The sequence below is a fragment of the Perognathus longimembris genome, chromosome 5 (genome assembly GCF_023159225.1).
Source record: "Perognathus longimembris pacificus isolate PPM17 chromosome 5, ASM2315922v1, whole genome shotgun sequence".
Taxonomy (NCBI): Eukaryota; Metazoa; Chordata; class Mammalia; order Rodentia; family Heteromyidae; genus Perognathus; species Perognathus longimembris.
This window is the reverse complement of record NC_063165.1, coordinates 61525373-61538895: the sequence shown is the minus strand read 5'-3', so window position 1 is coordinate 61538895 and position 13523 is coordinate 61525373. Positions and strand designations below refer to the sequence as shown.

Genomic DNA, 13523 nt, shown 5'->3' with positions numbered 1-13523 from the left:
CCATACCTATCTCCTTCTGGGTCTGGAACCAGAGGGAGTAGCTCTAAAAGCAGCCCCCACCTCTTGCCAGCAAGCACGTGTGTCGTATAGGTGCCCAGAGGGCGGTACTATGGGAAGTGATGTTAGCCTATGAAGGAGGTCCTAGGGAGCTGCTCTTGGATGGACAAGCTCGCCAGCCTATTGTTAGTTCCTGGTCAATCCCTCCCTTCACTAGTCATCACTGCTATATGACTGTTAGCCCCTCCCTCGAATAAACAGATTTCCCTTTGAGGCTTCTCCGAAAATCCATGCGTGCCTTGCTTCCTTGGTGGGTATAGGAAGGGGGGGGAAGGGATCTCACTCGGCCACGTGCACCTGAGGCTTACCCATGCCCTCCATTCCATCTTGGCCTGCCTGCAGGTCAGGCGGCCAAGGGAGAGAGTGGAAAGGGAGCACAGATAAGGGGATAAAGCTTAGCGTCTCTGCACCAGGGGAGGTATATCTAGCTCAGCAGTCAGGGACAGTGCTCAGGCCCTGAATTCAAGCCCCAGGACTGGCAAAAAAAAATTTAAATAAAAGTAGCAATGAAAGATTCATGGAAAAAAAGAATTGTTCAAGCAAGTATCTCTCAGTAATAAGGACAGATAATTCCCCACTTAAAATGAGAACCAAGAAGGGACAAGTTAGGATGCACTAAATATAACAACAATAAACAAACTTCTATAAAATCTACATTGTTAAGGCCATCAAATATTTGTTTAACTCTGGGAATAAAGAAGCCACTTGCCCTTATGTATAATAATTACCTTTCCCCTAGTTACTTTTCAATCATTCATCTAGAGAAAATCAAACAAAACCTCTGGCATTCAACTGGTTGAGAAACCAAATCTGATCTTAAAAAGAAACTCTAGGGGCTGGGGATATGGCCTAGTGGCAAGAGTGCTTGCCTCGTATACATGAGGCCCTGGGTTCAATTCCCCAGCACCACATATACAGAAAATGGCCAGAAGTGGCACTGTGGCTCAAGTGGCAGAGGGCTAGCCTTGAGCAAAAGGAGGCCAGGGACAGTGCTCAGACCCTGAGTCCAAGCCCCAGGACTGGCCAAAAAAAAAAAAAAAAGAAAGAAAGAAAGAAACTCTAGACCATTACATAATGTCCAGACTCCCAAACGATATCTATCTATAAGCAAGCCTGGGTATCTGTGGGGATTTGTCAAGACCCTCATAGGTTCAAGTCTTTTATATAAAATAGCACAATCGTACATATACACAATGGAATTTTATTCTATCAGAAAGAATGACATTGCCCCATTTGTAAGGAAATGGAAGGACTTGGAAAAAATTATACTAAGTGAAGTGAGCCAGACCCAAAGAAACATGGACTCTATGGTCTCCCTTATTGGGAATAATTAGCACAGGTTTAGGCAAGTCACAGCAGAGGATCACAAGAGCCCAATAGCTATACCCTTATGATCACATAAGATGATGCTAAGTGAAATGAACTCCATTTTATGGAAATGATTGTTATATCACAGTTGTAACTACTTGCAACATCCCATGTGTATCTGTAGTTTCTACTATTGATGATGTTCGTGTATCACCTTCTTGTGATTGTATCTACACTATCTCTGTAATCTTATCTGAGTGTATGGGGAACAGTGTGTACTGGAATTAGAATTAGGAAATTCAAAGGGAATACCAAAATTGAGAGACAAAGGGTAAAATAAGAGAAACAACAACAAAAGCAATACTTGCAAAACTGTTTGGTGTGAGTGAACTGAACACCTCAGGGGGGGAAAGGGGGAGGGGGGAGAGGAGTATGAGGGACAAGGTAACAAACAGTATAAGAAATGTATCCAATGCCTAACGTATGAAACTGTAACCTCTCTGTACATCAGTTTTATAATAAAAAAAATTAAAAAAATAGCACAATCTTTGTATATAATCTGTTTGTACCATGTATTCCATAGTACCCCATAAAATGGAAAAGTTGTTTCAATAGTTATTATGATACATTGTTTAGGGACTGGTGACAAGAATACAGAATTAGTACATGTGCATTAGGAACTCAAGAATCCTGGACATAACTGCATTTTCTACCCATGTTTGGCTGAATGGTGGATGTGGAATCCTAGGATATGCAGAGTCAACAGAATTTCCTTCTGCATAATGGATGGGGCAACAGGCATAGAGTCAAAGGAGGAAAGACTGGCCTTTCCCATTCTAACCCCTCCTCTTTTATTTCTGTTGTGGGAAATTTTGAAGACCTGCTAAGCAGGCAAATGGAAATGGATAGCAGCTGCCACTGACATCGTTTTGCCCGATTCAGCTTACTTTATTTTGAAACCATATGATCAATTTACTATCTGATAACTACAGTTTTTAGCTGCACAGAGTCAGGGCAGCCTGCTTCCAACAAGGCTAGATCAAAGTCCAAATTTGAAATTGATACCTTTGGGAAGGAAGGCTCATGAGTGAATTAAGATGCAAGCTAGTAGTGCCCAGCAGGAAGTCAGCACACACTTGGTGAAACTAAGCCTGGCTCCACCATCCATCAGCCAGGTCCTACCATATAGCCTCTATCTGCTCCACACAGGGATGTGACTTATCTGCACTGATGACCCAGGCGAAAAGACCCAGTGCAAACCAGTTGCTTTATCTCCAAGTGTCCATTTCAGCCAGCAGGGAGAGTGAAAGCCTCCAGAGCCAGGCACAGGCCTATAGTACTCTGTCACACACTACCCCCACCCCCCACCCCAGCCTGAGGACATTGATGGGTGGGTTTCGTAGGCGGATGAGCGCCAGAGATTGGGGCAGCCTCAAGTACTCAGCCATTTTCCCCTGTCGCTGAAGTTTCCTCTGTGACCAAGGTAGCTTCTATCCCTGCCTCTGCCTCTCTTATAGGCCCTGCCACTTTTCTGGGAGCCCTGGGCCGGCCCCCAGGAGGAGGGGCGAGTTAGCTGAATTAGTGAGAGCCAGGCACCGTGTGCGCAGGCCTCAGTTTCCCCTTCCAGGCCCCCTTCCTTCAACCACGTGGAAGCTCCACAAACATATGCCATCACAACTAGTCAGAGGACACCAAAGGAGTCTGTGTAGCTTAGGGACTGGACAGGCAGGGCCAGGGCAGGCCGGAGGGCGTGGCTTCCAGGCAGGCTGGGGAGCCCCCTGGAGAGGGTGCAGAGATCTCTACCTCTCACCCCTCCCTGGTCTCCCTCCTCCTCTGCCTCTGCCTGAACCTGCTGCTCTCCAGCAGCAAGGTGATGCCCTAGACTGCTCTGGAGGCCCTGAGAACCAACCCTGGCTAGGAGGTGTGACAAGTAAGCTGATGGGCTAGGCATGGGAAGAGGAGGAGGGAGGGAGGGAGAGGGGGAAGGGCCATTGGGGGGGAGGGGATCAGGGAAAGGGCAGCCAGGGGGAGGGGGAGAAAGAGAAGAAGAAGGAGGGATGCCTGGGAGGAGTGCTCTGACAATTGTGGAGGAGCACGCGTGGTGTGGCTTGGGAACAGAGGAGGCATCCTGTGATGGCGGCTTGAGTCCCGTGGACGGTGTGTGGCCCATGAGGAGGGCGATCACAGTGTGTTTCTGTCTGGTGTGTGTAGTGTGGGTGTGATTATGTGGGGACTCTTGAGGTGAGTTCTTAAGAGATCTGCCAGGCTGCATGAGCCCCTAGAGTTTCTCCCTAGCACAAACAAAAAATAAAAAAAGACAAAGATGAGCTGACATGTAGTACCACGTATGACACTCAACACTTACATCCTACTGTCTAGAAATTAGTCACATGTCTACAACTTGATGGGAAACAGAAAAATTAATAGCCTGACCAATGTGTTATGATTTCTGAGCAACTACATGTTTAGAAACCCCTGGGGTGTTTATTACTACAGAGGAAAAGAAACAGCGACAAGTCACTGCCAGTATTTACAAATCAATCACTCTGCCCAGCTCTGGAAAAATAAGTGTTTGTGATTTAATTGCAGAAGGTTCTGCCCTAAGCTCATCTTAAGGACATCACATTTTAATTGGAAAGAGCAGCTGCTTCTGTAACCTCTTATAGAAAGTGCAATGACCCCATATAAAATAAAAATGTTAGCTGGACACAAGTTGCTTACTCTTGAAATACAGCTATTCGGCCTAGGCAGAAAAGCGCATGAGACTCATGCCTATGATTAACTACCAAGAGAGTCTCAAGTGGAACTATGGATCAAGTTCAAGCCCCAAGACTGGCATACACACAAAATGTGCACAAAACCCCTTCCTCAGCTTTTCTCAGGTCATCTTAGATAAGAAGTTCTCCCTGGTATTCACTCTACTAGGCTGTTTTGTGTTGGATAAAAGAGAACGAATGGAACATTCCAGGTTAAATGATGGGTACTTTATTAATTTATTAACAACATAAAAATGATTCTTTTGAGCAAGTGCATATCCAAAGACAGGAATGAACATCCTCAAAAGTTGAATCATGCTACCTAGTACTATAGATAGGATCCTACAAATTAGAATTCATTTTCTTTTCTTTCGTTTATATTAAGAATTCAGGGCTGACAGTAAAGCCCAGTGATAGAGGATTTGCCTTTCACAAGATCCTGGATTCAATCCCCAGCCTTGAATTAAAAAAAAAAATGAACTCTTTACTCTTTTCTTCTGACTCTGTGTGTGTGTGTGTGTGTACATATATTCAAAACTGTATATATGTATATATACATACATACATACATATGTATGTTCTTCAAACTTTATTGGGCCGAAGACACATTTGAGGATATGAGGTAAGATACAGGAGTTTTTCCAAAAATTGCACTCACTTTTGATTATAAAGTTTCAGGGGCTATCATGCAAAAAAAATCTAGCCATGGTCTCACTAGTTTTAGAACCTCACACTACAGGTTACTGTTTTGAGAAGGGTTTTAAGGACTAAAAATAAAAGGTATTCAAGGTTAGAGGAAGAGTTGTAGGGATTTCTTTTCTTACTTCAATTTGAAGTCAGTCATTTTAGATAATTACTTTCAAGGAACTTTCCCATTGATGTCTTTAATTCCTTTGTAAGTTTGTGTGTGTGTGTGTGTGTGTGTGTGTGTGCATGTGTGTGCATGTGTGGGTGTGTATGCCATTACTGGGGCTGGGGCTCACAGACCTGTACTCTCACTTGGCCTTTTCTATACAAGGCTGGATCTTGAGCCAAAGTTTCACTTGTGGTTTTTTGCTGGTTAATTGGAAATAGAGCCTCTTAGATTTGTCTGCATGGCCTGGCATCAAACTATGATCCTCAGATCTCAGCCTCCTGAGTAGCTAGAATTAAAGGCTTGGGTCTGCAATACGCAATGATGTCTTTTTGTGTTGTTTTGTTGGTTGTGGACCTGGGCACTGTCCCTGAGCCTCTTTGTACTCAAAGCTAGCACTCTACCACTTGAGCTAACCACGGCACCACTTCAAGTTTTTGAGTGGTTAATTGGAGATAAGCATCGCCTGGGGACTTTTCTGCTTGGGCTGGCTTTGAACCTCAGATGTCACCCTCCTGAGTAGCTAGGATTATATGATATATTCGTTTATAAAAATATTAATTTTTTAAGTCTAGAGTTATATAAGTCAAAAAGTTGAAAAACTGAACTCCAATATATACATGCACTTAGCCTTTTCAGTATTTTCTTACAATGTGTATTCAAGATTTCTCAATACGACTATTTTGGTTTGAAAAGGAGGTGGGTCGTGCTATGTTGTTGAGTTGGCTAAGAATTCCCAGAATCTTATTGTTGATGTTACATTTAAAGTTCTAGGTGAATTTCCTTTGGCGTACGCCACATGGTTACTGTATATGATTTTGGTACACTGGGTATTGTATATATGTCTACCTGATCTGGGGAAGGGAAAGAAAAACAAGAAATGTACTCACTGCCTTATTATGTAATCGTACCCCTTTTGCACAACACCTTGTCAACAAAATTTAATTAATAAAAAAGAAAAAATCTTGTACAGAAATGCTCTTAGCAACATTATTTATAATAGCCAACAACTCAAATGTCCATTAACTCATGAATGGATAAATAAAATGTGATTTCTTTATAAAAAAAAAAAAAGAATTCCCAGAATCAGGTTAACTTGCTCTGTTAGCCTCACAAATAGCTTCAATTAGAGGCCTGTCCCACCATACCAGACTCTAGTAGGACTTGTGATCTCTTTCTTTGGACTTACAGGTCAAAATATTATGAAAGCAGGTCATTTGCAGGAAAATGAAGGACAACAACATTAGCATCATTCATATTTTTGCTGATAATTGTATTCACATATAATTCAGAAACCAAATAATTCACCCCTTTTAATTAAACAAAACAAAGGGTTTTATTTGTATATGCTATGTATACAATCACAACCACAACAACAGCAGAACATTTTTATCAAACCCCCCAAAAATTCTGTACTATTTAGCAGTATCTGACCTTACCAATTCAATTTTCTCCCAAAATTCTAGCTCCAGGCAATGCCAAATCTACTTTTTGCTTCTTACAGGTTTATCTCATCTGGATACTCCACATAAAGGCCTATAAAATACATGGTCTTTCTAATTGGATACTTTCACTTAGCATAATGTTTTCAAGGATTATCACATAGCAAACATAAACACTTCATTTCCCTTCATGACTGAATACTTGTCCATTGTATGGACATACCTTATTTGTTTATCAAGTAATTCGTTAATACACAGTTGGGATGTTTTCAATTTGGACTATTGTAATTTTCTGCTATTAACATTTGAGGATATAAGTTTTTCTACTGACTAGTTCATTAACTTTTCATCACATTGGAAAAATCCAAAGCAAAAACTTTTAGTAAAAGAACTAAACTCTGCAATATTTGTTTTGTAATCATCTTAGATGTTTCTGGATTCAAACATTTCCATATATGATGTCACCAAGGCTTGTCATGACAAGAAAACAGGCACCCTTACTCTATCACAGAACTTAGAAAGCCTTGAAGACTAGGCATTCTCTAAGATCCCTTTCTAGATAACATGAATAATACTTTGTATTCCTTCTCTTTAAAGGAATATGACCATAAAGACTAGATTTGGGTGTGAACATTCCCTGACCTGGGCATGGAGCAAGAAATAGTACCAAGAAGCCAGCAAGCATGACATAAATGGGCACATGTGCCTTGGCCTTAGAATGTGTGTGCACATGGGCAGCCAGGCTCCCCTTGAGTTGCCTTCAATGCCTCACCAATTCCTGTCTCACCTTTTCAGGTCTCCACTTCTGTCTGTCCTTGGGCAGCTTTCCATGCCCCTCCTACAGACCCTCCCTGCTGACTGCTGCTGACAGCCATCTCCACGGGCCACAGCATGGGCTTCCATGCTGGATGATTGCCACTGTAGACTCAGGTGAGCCCAAAGTGCTCAGATGCTGCATGTGAATGTGGCCCCAAAGACTCCTGTCTATCTGAGGATGTAGGTCAAAACTATTGCATAACTCAGCTGAATTTATCATTTATTAATTGATATTTTGCCACTCACTAGTATATTTATTCCTCAACGTCTCTCATTTAATAATGTGCTATTTTATGTACATGAGCTTATTCCTTAAGGCTGTCTGACAGGAACACATTAAGAAGAAAGGAAGCACATTCCAAAACACTTGACTCATCATAATCATCAGGAAGAAATCCAAAGGAGCGTTAACTGAAGGATTATTATTAATGTTGCTGATTATCTTCATATTTCTTAGCATTCTTACTTGGATCCTGAGATTCAATTTCACTGAAATTAAGTGAGCTTTCCTGGAAGCCAGCAGGTGCTCACAAACCACTAGCTGAATCACAGTTTACTGTAGGGCCGCCCTGCTAAACTCTGCCATTCTTTCAGAGGAGGGTTTCCCTGGGCAGCCAGCTTTTTTAGGTAGTTACTAGGCTCCAGCTGGGGAATATCAGGGTTCTGCCTGTGATAGTTCTGCAACTTCTCTAGAACTGTGGGCAAGCCCACCGTGGAAGCATAGAACATGGGCCCACCCTGGTGCCTTGGCCACCCATACCCGTGCAAGTAGATAACATCAATGTGCTCTGGGCTGGAAGCCATGCCTTCTCCCAAGATACGGAAAGCTTCATTGATGAGTGCATACAAGCAGCGCTCAAGGATCTCATCCTGCCTAATCACACGGGACTCAATGTGATAGGTTTCTCTGTACTGAGACAGAAACTTGGAAAGCCAGGGATCAGGTTTGTGAATCCTACCTAGTGGCTTGTCATAGAGGTACCAGCCCTTGCCTGTCTTCTGGCCAAATCTTCCTGATTCACACAGCATATCAGCAATTGGGCAGTATCTTGCATTGCCCCTCTTGCGTGCAGGAGTCCCTGCAGGCAATGCAGGCCCAGTAAGGCCTTGCCCTTTGCGAACTTTCCAGCCCACATCCAAGCCAGCAAGGTCAGATACTCTAAAGGGCCCCATTTTAAAACCAAACCCTTCCAGCACCCCATCTATGTCCTCTGGCTTACTTCCTTCTTCTAACAAGAAATAGGTTTGATTGTAGTATGGAGCCAACATTCGGTTGCCAACAAAGCCATGACAGTTGCCTACAACTACCCCAATCTTTTTAATTTTCTTTGATAGATCCATAACAGTGGCAATGGTGGTGGGGGAAGAGTAATGGCTGGGAATAACCTCCAGCAACCTCATGACATGTGCTGGTGAGAAGAAGTGGGTGCCAATCACCAGCTGTGGACGATCCGTGGCAGCAGCAATCTCATCCACATCAAGGGCTGATGTGTTGGTGCATAAAAATGCTCCTGGCTTGCACACAGCTGACAGTTCAGCAAAGACCTGCTTCTTCAGGTTCATGTCCTCAAATACTGCCTCCACGACTAAATCGACATCAGCAAGCTCCTTCACAGATGAAGCAAAGATGAGTTTTGGTGCTGACCATGCTTTGCCACTCTGCTGCCTTTTGGATGCTTCCTTTTCCAAGATGGAAGCTACTGCCTTCTTTGCAGCTTCTAGTTGCTTTTGGTCTGATTCTATGGCAATCACAGGGATCCTAGCCATTGCAAAGGAAATGGCAATGCCTCGGCCCATTGTTCCCAAACCTGTGAATTAAGAATGAAGGAAAGAATGATTCAATGTATTGAGAGCTCAAAACTTATCTCTAAACGGATACTTCTATGGCAATGTGGGGTTTTTAAAATTTTAAAAATTTAAATTTAATTAAATTACAATTTTAATTTTAAAAATTTTAAAGTTTTAGAACACTCGCCTTGAGCAAGAAAACCTCAGGGACAGTGCCCTGGCCTTGAGTTCAAGCCCCATGACCACCACCAACAACAACAAAAGATTAAATAGACTTAAGGATCAAGAAATAGTTTAGAATATGTTATGTGTCCCAGAGGGAATAAAAACTGGCAAGATGTATAATATATTAAAAAGTCATTTCTAAGCTGGGCGCTGGTAACTCACACTTGTAATCCTGGCTACTCAGGAGGCTGAGATGTGATGATCTTGTTTCTAAACTAGCCTTGGCAGACAAGTCTGTGAAACTCTTCTATTATGCACCAAAAAAGCTAGAAGGGGAGCTGCAGTCCAAGTGCTAGAGCACTAGCCTTGAGTAAAAAAGCTAAGTGGCTGTTGGGGATTATTATGGCCTGGGAAAGGCTGCCCTTCCACCAGCCTTGGGACAATGGAAGTCCCTCCCACCTTCTGGCCTCCACCCCTTGGGAGGTGAACACGTGGGTGCCACCATGATGGGGTTGTCCCGCCCACAAAGGGAAGTTTCGTGAGGTCACTTGATGAACGTGATCCCTAGCCTATGACTGGCCCTTTGGCCAGCCCCCTTTCTTTCCCGCCATTACTTCTATATAAGTGCCCTTCCATATTAAAGTCTTTGAGACGCTTCCCACCACCGCAGCGTGTCCCTGATGCCTTCCTTTTCGCCTCCGCCCTTGGTAACATGTGGGGGGACTGGGGGGAGGGGAAGCATCAGCAACCCTTCCTCAACTTAGCGCAGGCCCATGTGAGCACGCCTTTGGCCTTCCGCTGGCAGAGGGCCAGGCTGAGTACTCTTTCATAGAGTTTGTGGTTACCATTCTCCCCGTGGGGGGAGAAAGGGATTGTCCAGATCCCAACAAGTGGCAGCACCCAGGCCCTGAGTTCAAGCCCCAGGACGAACATTAAAAAACAAATACCATATACAATGACATGAAAAACAATATACTTAGGAAAAATTTAACAAAGAGCACTAAAATCAATAAAATACTAGATGAATGAAATTACTGAATGGCAAAGGTATTGCTCATTTGTAATCACTTTCCTAAGAAATAAAGACCTAAACAAAAGGAAATGACAAAATTGAAGAAATAAATTAAAATAAATCCAATATTCACATAAAGGAAGATTTAATACTGTTAAGATGACCTCATTTCTTAAATTGATCTATAAAGCCATTGAAAGCTCTGTTTTTTGTAGTACACTTTTTTTGTGTATATTTGTTTTCTTCCTTGGTAGTAACTGCACAAAATTTTCTTTAAGAATGATAGAAACGTTTATAAAATTGATGTGGAAATGGTAACATGCTTATGTTTCTGAAAACCAGTAAGTTGTAGTATTTCTAGTGGTACTGTTACTGTGCATCTCTTTTGGAATGAATTATCCATAAATTATAAAATTTATGCAAAAATGAAGGAAACCTAGGAAGGACAAAATTATTGAAAAGAAACCAAATTGGAGAAGTCACTCTACTTAATTTCAAATCTTATGGCAAATTGCAGTTTACAATATAGTGTGTTACTGCTGTATAGACAAACATACAAATGCAATTGAATTGGGCTCAGACGTTCTCTATACACTAAGGTTCTACATTAATTTAGATTAATGCCAAGATTATTCAATGAGAAAAAAAGAACTCTTCAACTAATGGTGCTGGAGCACTGGATAGTCACATGTAAAGGTTGAAGTTGGACCCTTTTCTTAAACCATGTAAAAATACTAAAATCGTAAGCACAAATGTAAGAACTAAAGTTCTATTGAGAACAAAACCTTACAGGAGTACTTCTGATGAATATATCTTTGTGATCTTAATTAGGTAATTGGTTTTTGAAACATAACACTAAAAGCACAAGCAAAAAAAGAGAAAACAGAAGAATGGGATATCATGAAATTTAAAAACTTTTTTCCTTCAAAGGACACTATAAAGAAAGTGAACTTGATGTGGAAAACAGCTTGTTAGTAATTGAAAATGTTAAGAATGGAGTATAACCCAGAAATCCCATGTATTACTATATGTTGATATATGTATGCTTAAATGTAGACAGACATATGTCCAAGTGATTTAGATAAATATCTCTATATACACAATTTATAAATATATTTAAGTTACATGTATCTTGAAGAAACCTGAAAACATGTCCACACAAATCATGTACATGAATGCTCATTGTAGCTTTACTTAACATAGCTAACAAAGGTAGAAACAACTGATAAGCCAGTTTACAAATAGAGAATACTATTTTGGCCTTGTAAAAAAGTATTACTATGCTATAACATGGATGAAAATAATATGCTAAGTTAAGGAAGCCAGACACAAAAGGACATATTGGTGTATTATTCCACTTATATGAAATGTCTACAATAAATAAACTTATTGAGATATAAAGTGGGGAAAGTGGAGATATGGTAGGTATTAATATGCACAGGATTTCCTTTAAGCGTAACAAGAAATTTTCTAAGTTTTGTAGCAATGGTCACATTCTTATGTTTCTAAAAACCAATGGGATGTAATTTTTGTATGTATATGGTGATATTACTATACTCAAGAATTGGGTTAAGCTGAGTACCAGTGGTTCAAGCCTGTAATCCTAGCTATTCAGGAGGTTGAGATCTGAGGATTGAAGTTTGAAGACAACCCCAGCAGGAAAGCCTATGAGATTTTTACCTCCAGTTAACAAGCAAAAAGCCAGAAATGGAGGTGCGGCTCAAGTGGTAGAACATTGTACTTGAAAGCTTGGGGATTAGAGGCTGGGCATGTAGGAGTATTCCACAGGACAAACGGAAGCAGTGGAAGGCTGTATCACAAACTCATGTTTTTGTTTTGTTTCACTGCCAGTATTAGGGCTTGAACTCAGGACTTCTTGCTCACTTGGTTTTTTGGTTGGCATTCTACTACTTGAGTAATGCCTCTAGTTTTGATTCTTTAATTGTTGGTCGCAGGGTTTGAACTCAGGGCCTGAGCTCTCTTTGTTGAAGACTAGTGTTCTACCACTTTAAGCCAGCTCCATTTCTTGTTTTCTGGTAGTTAACTGGAGGTGAGAGTCTCATGGAGGTCTGGGAGTGTGGTTTAGTGGTAGAGTATTTGCCTAGCATGCATGAAGCTCTAGGTTCGATTCCTCAGCACCACATAAACAGAAAAGGCCAAAAGTGGCTCTGTGGCTCAAGTGATAAGAGTGCTAGCATTGAGAAAAAAAAAAAAGAAGAAGAAGAAGAAGCCAGGGACAGTGCTCAGGCCCTGAGTTCAGCCTCAGGACTGGCAAAAAAAGAATCTCATGTATAGTCCCTTCTTGGCTTTGAACCATAATCCTCAGATCTCAGCCTTCTGGGTAGCTAGGAATACAAGTGTGAGCCACCACTAGCTACTCTTGCTTTTTGATGGTTACTTTGGACAGAGAGTCTATTAGGCTTTTCTGTCTGTGCTGGCTTCAAACTGTGATGATCTAGATCTCAGCCTGCTAAGTAGCCATGATTAAAGATACCAACACCCAGATCATAGTGTCTTTAAACCAGGAGAAGTAAATGGATCCGGGGACCAAAAGGACAAGAGAATTCATTTCAAATGCCTACCACAATAGGACAGGTTACATCTTGACATGTGGTACAAATAATATTTCCTATTAGGAAACCCTACAGTGAGCGATTCAAAGGACCCAGTTTTGAAGAGGTGTTTTTTGTTTTTTTTTTTTTGGTTTTTTTTTTTAAGTCTTGTCTGGAGTCACACACACTTAGGAACAGCCCCACACAACTCAGTTTGCTCACTGTTGAAAAGGTTAGTTAGCATCTCTACACCCTCCTATATAAAACAAAGAGCTTATGGTATGGGGTGAGAATTAAGAGAGCTAACAAAGCAATAGGTTTAGCATAGAACTTCATATTTGGCATCCATGAGCACACACATGAACTCCCAGGCACTTACCAAGAACACCAACTGAAGAGATGGGTCTCCCTGAAGCTGTTTTCCAGGATGCCCCAGAGGGAGTTGACCACTTATTTGCAATCCTTTCTGCAAAGAAAGCATACTGCAGGGCTCTGGCCTGCCCTGATTCCCTTAGGTACCGAAAGAGCTTCTCCTCCTCCTTAATGCCCACTTCGTAGGGATACTTCACAGAGGCCTGCACTGCACGGACACAGGTCTCTGGAGCAAGAACGCCAGGGTACTGCTTCCGCATCTTGATAAAGGCCTCACTGAAAATGGTGTCCATGTTGGACAAGCTCGGAACTGGCTTGTTCAAGATTCTGCGTGGTTCCACAGGTTTATCTGGAAGGAAAAAGAAAGAGCAGTGCTTTTCAAGTGGTACTTGCAATATGGGA

The 13523-nt window shown here is 41.8% G+C and overlaps 1 protein-coding gene across 1 annotated transcript in view; it reads right to left on the bottom strand.

Moving 5' to 3' along the window:
* Positions 1–6295: 6295 nt before the first annotated feature.
* The window catches only part of LOC125351917 (peroxisomal bifunctional enzyme-like), a 34918-nt gene continuing 27690 nt past the window's right edge, over positions 6296–13523 (bottom strand). The window contains exons 6-7 of the mRNA XM_048347016.1: positions 13129–13470; positions 6296–9040 (exon numbers count right to left, since the gene is read on the bottom strand). Coding sequence (XP_048202973.1) covers positions 7779–9040; positions 13129–13470 — 1604 coding nt within the window. The 3' untranslated portion in view covers positions 6296–7778. The remainder of the gene's footprint in view (positions 9041–13128; positions 13471–13523) is intronic.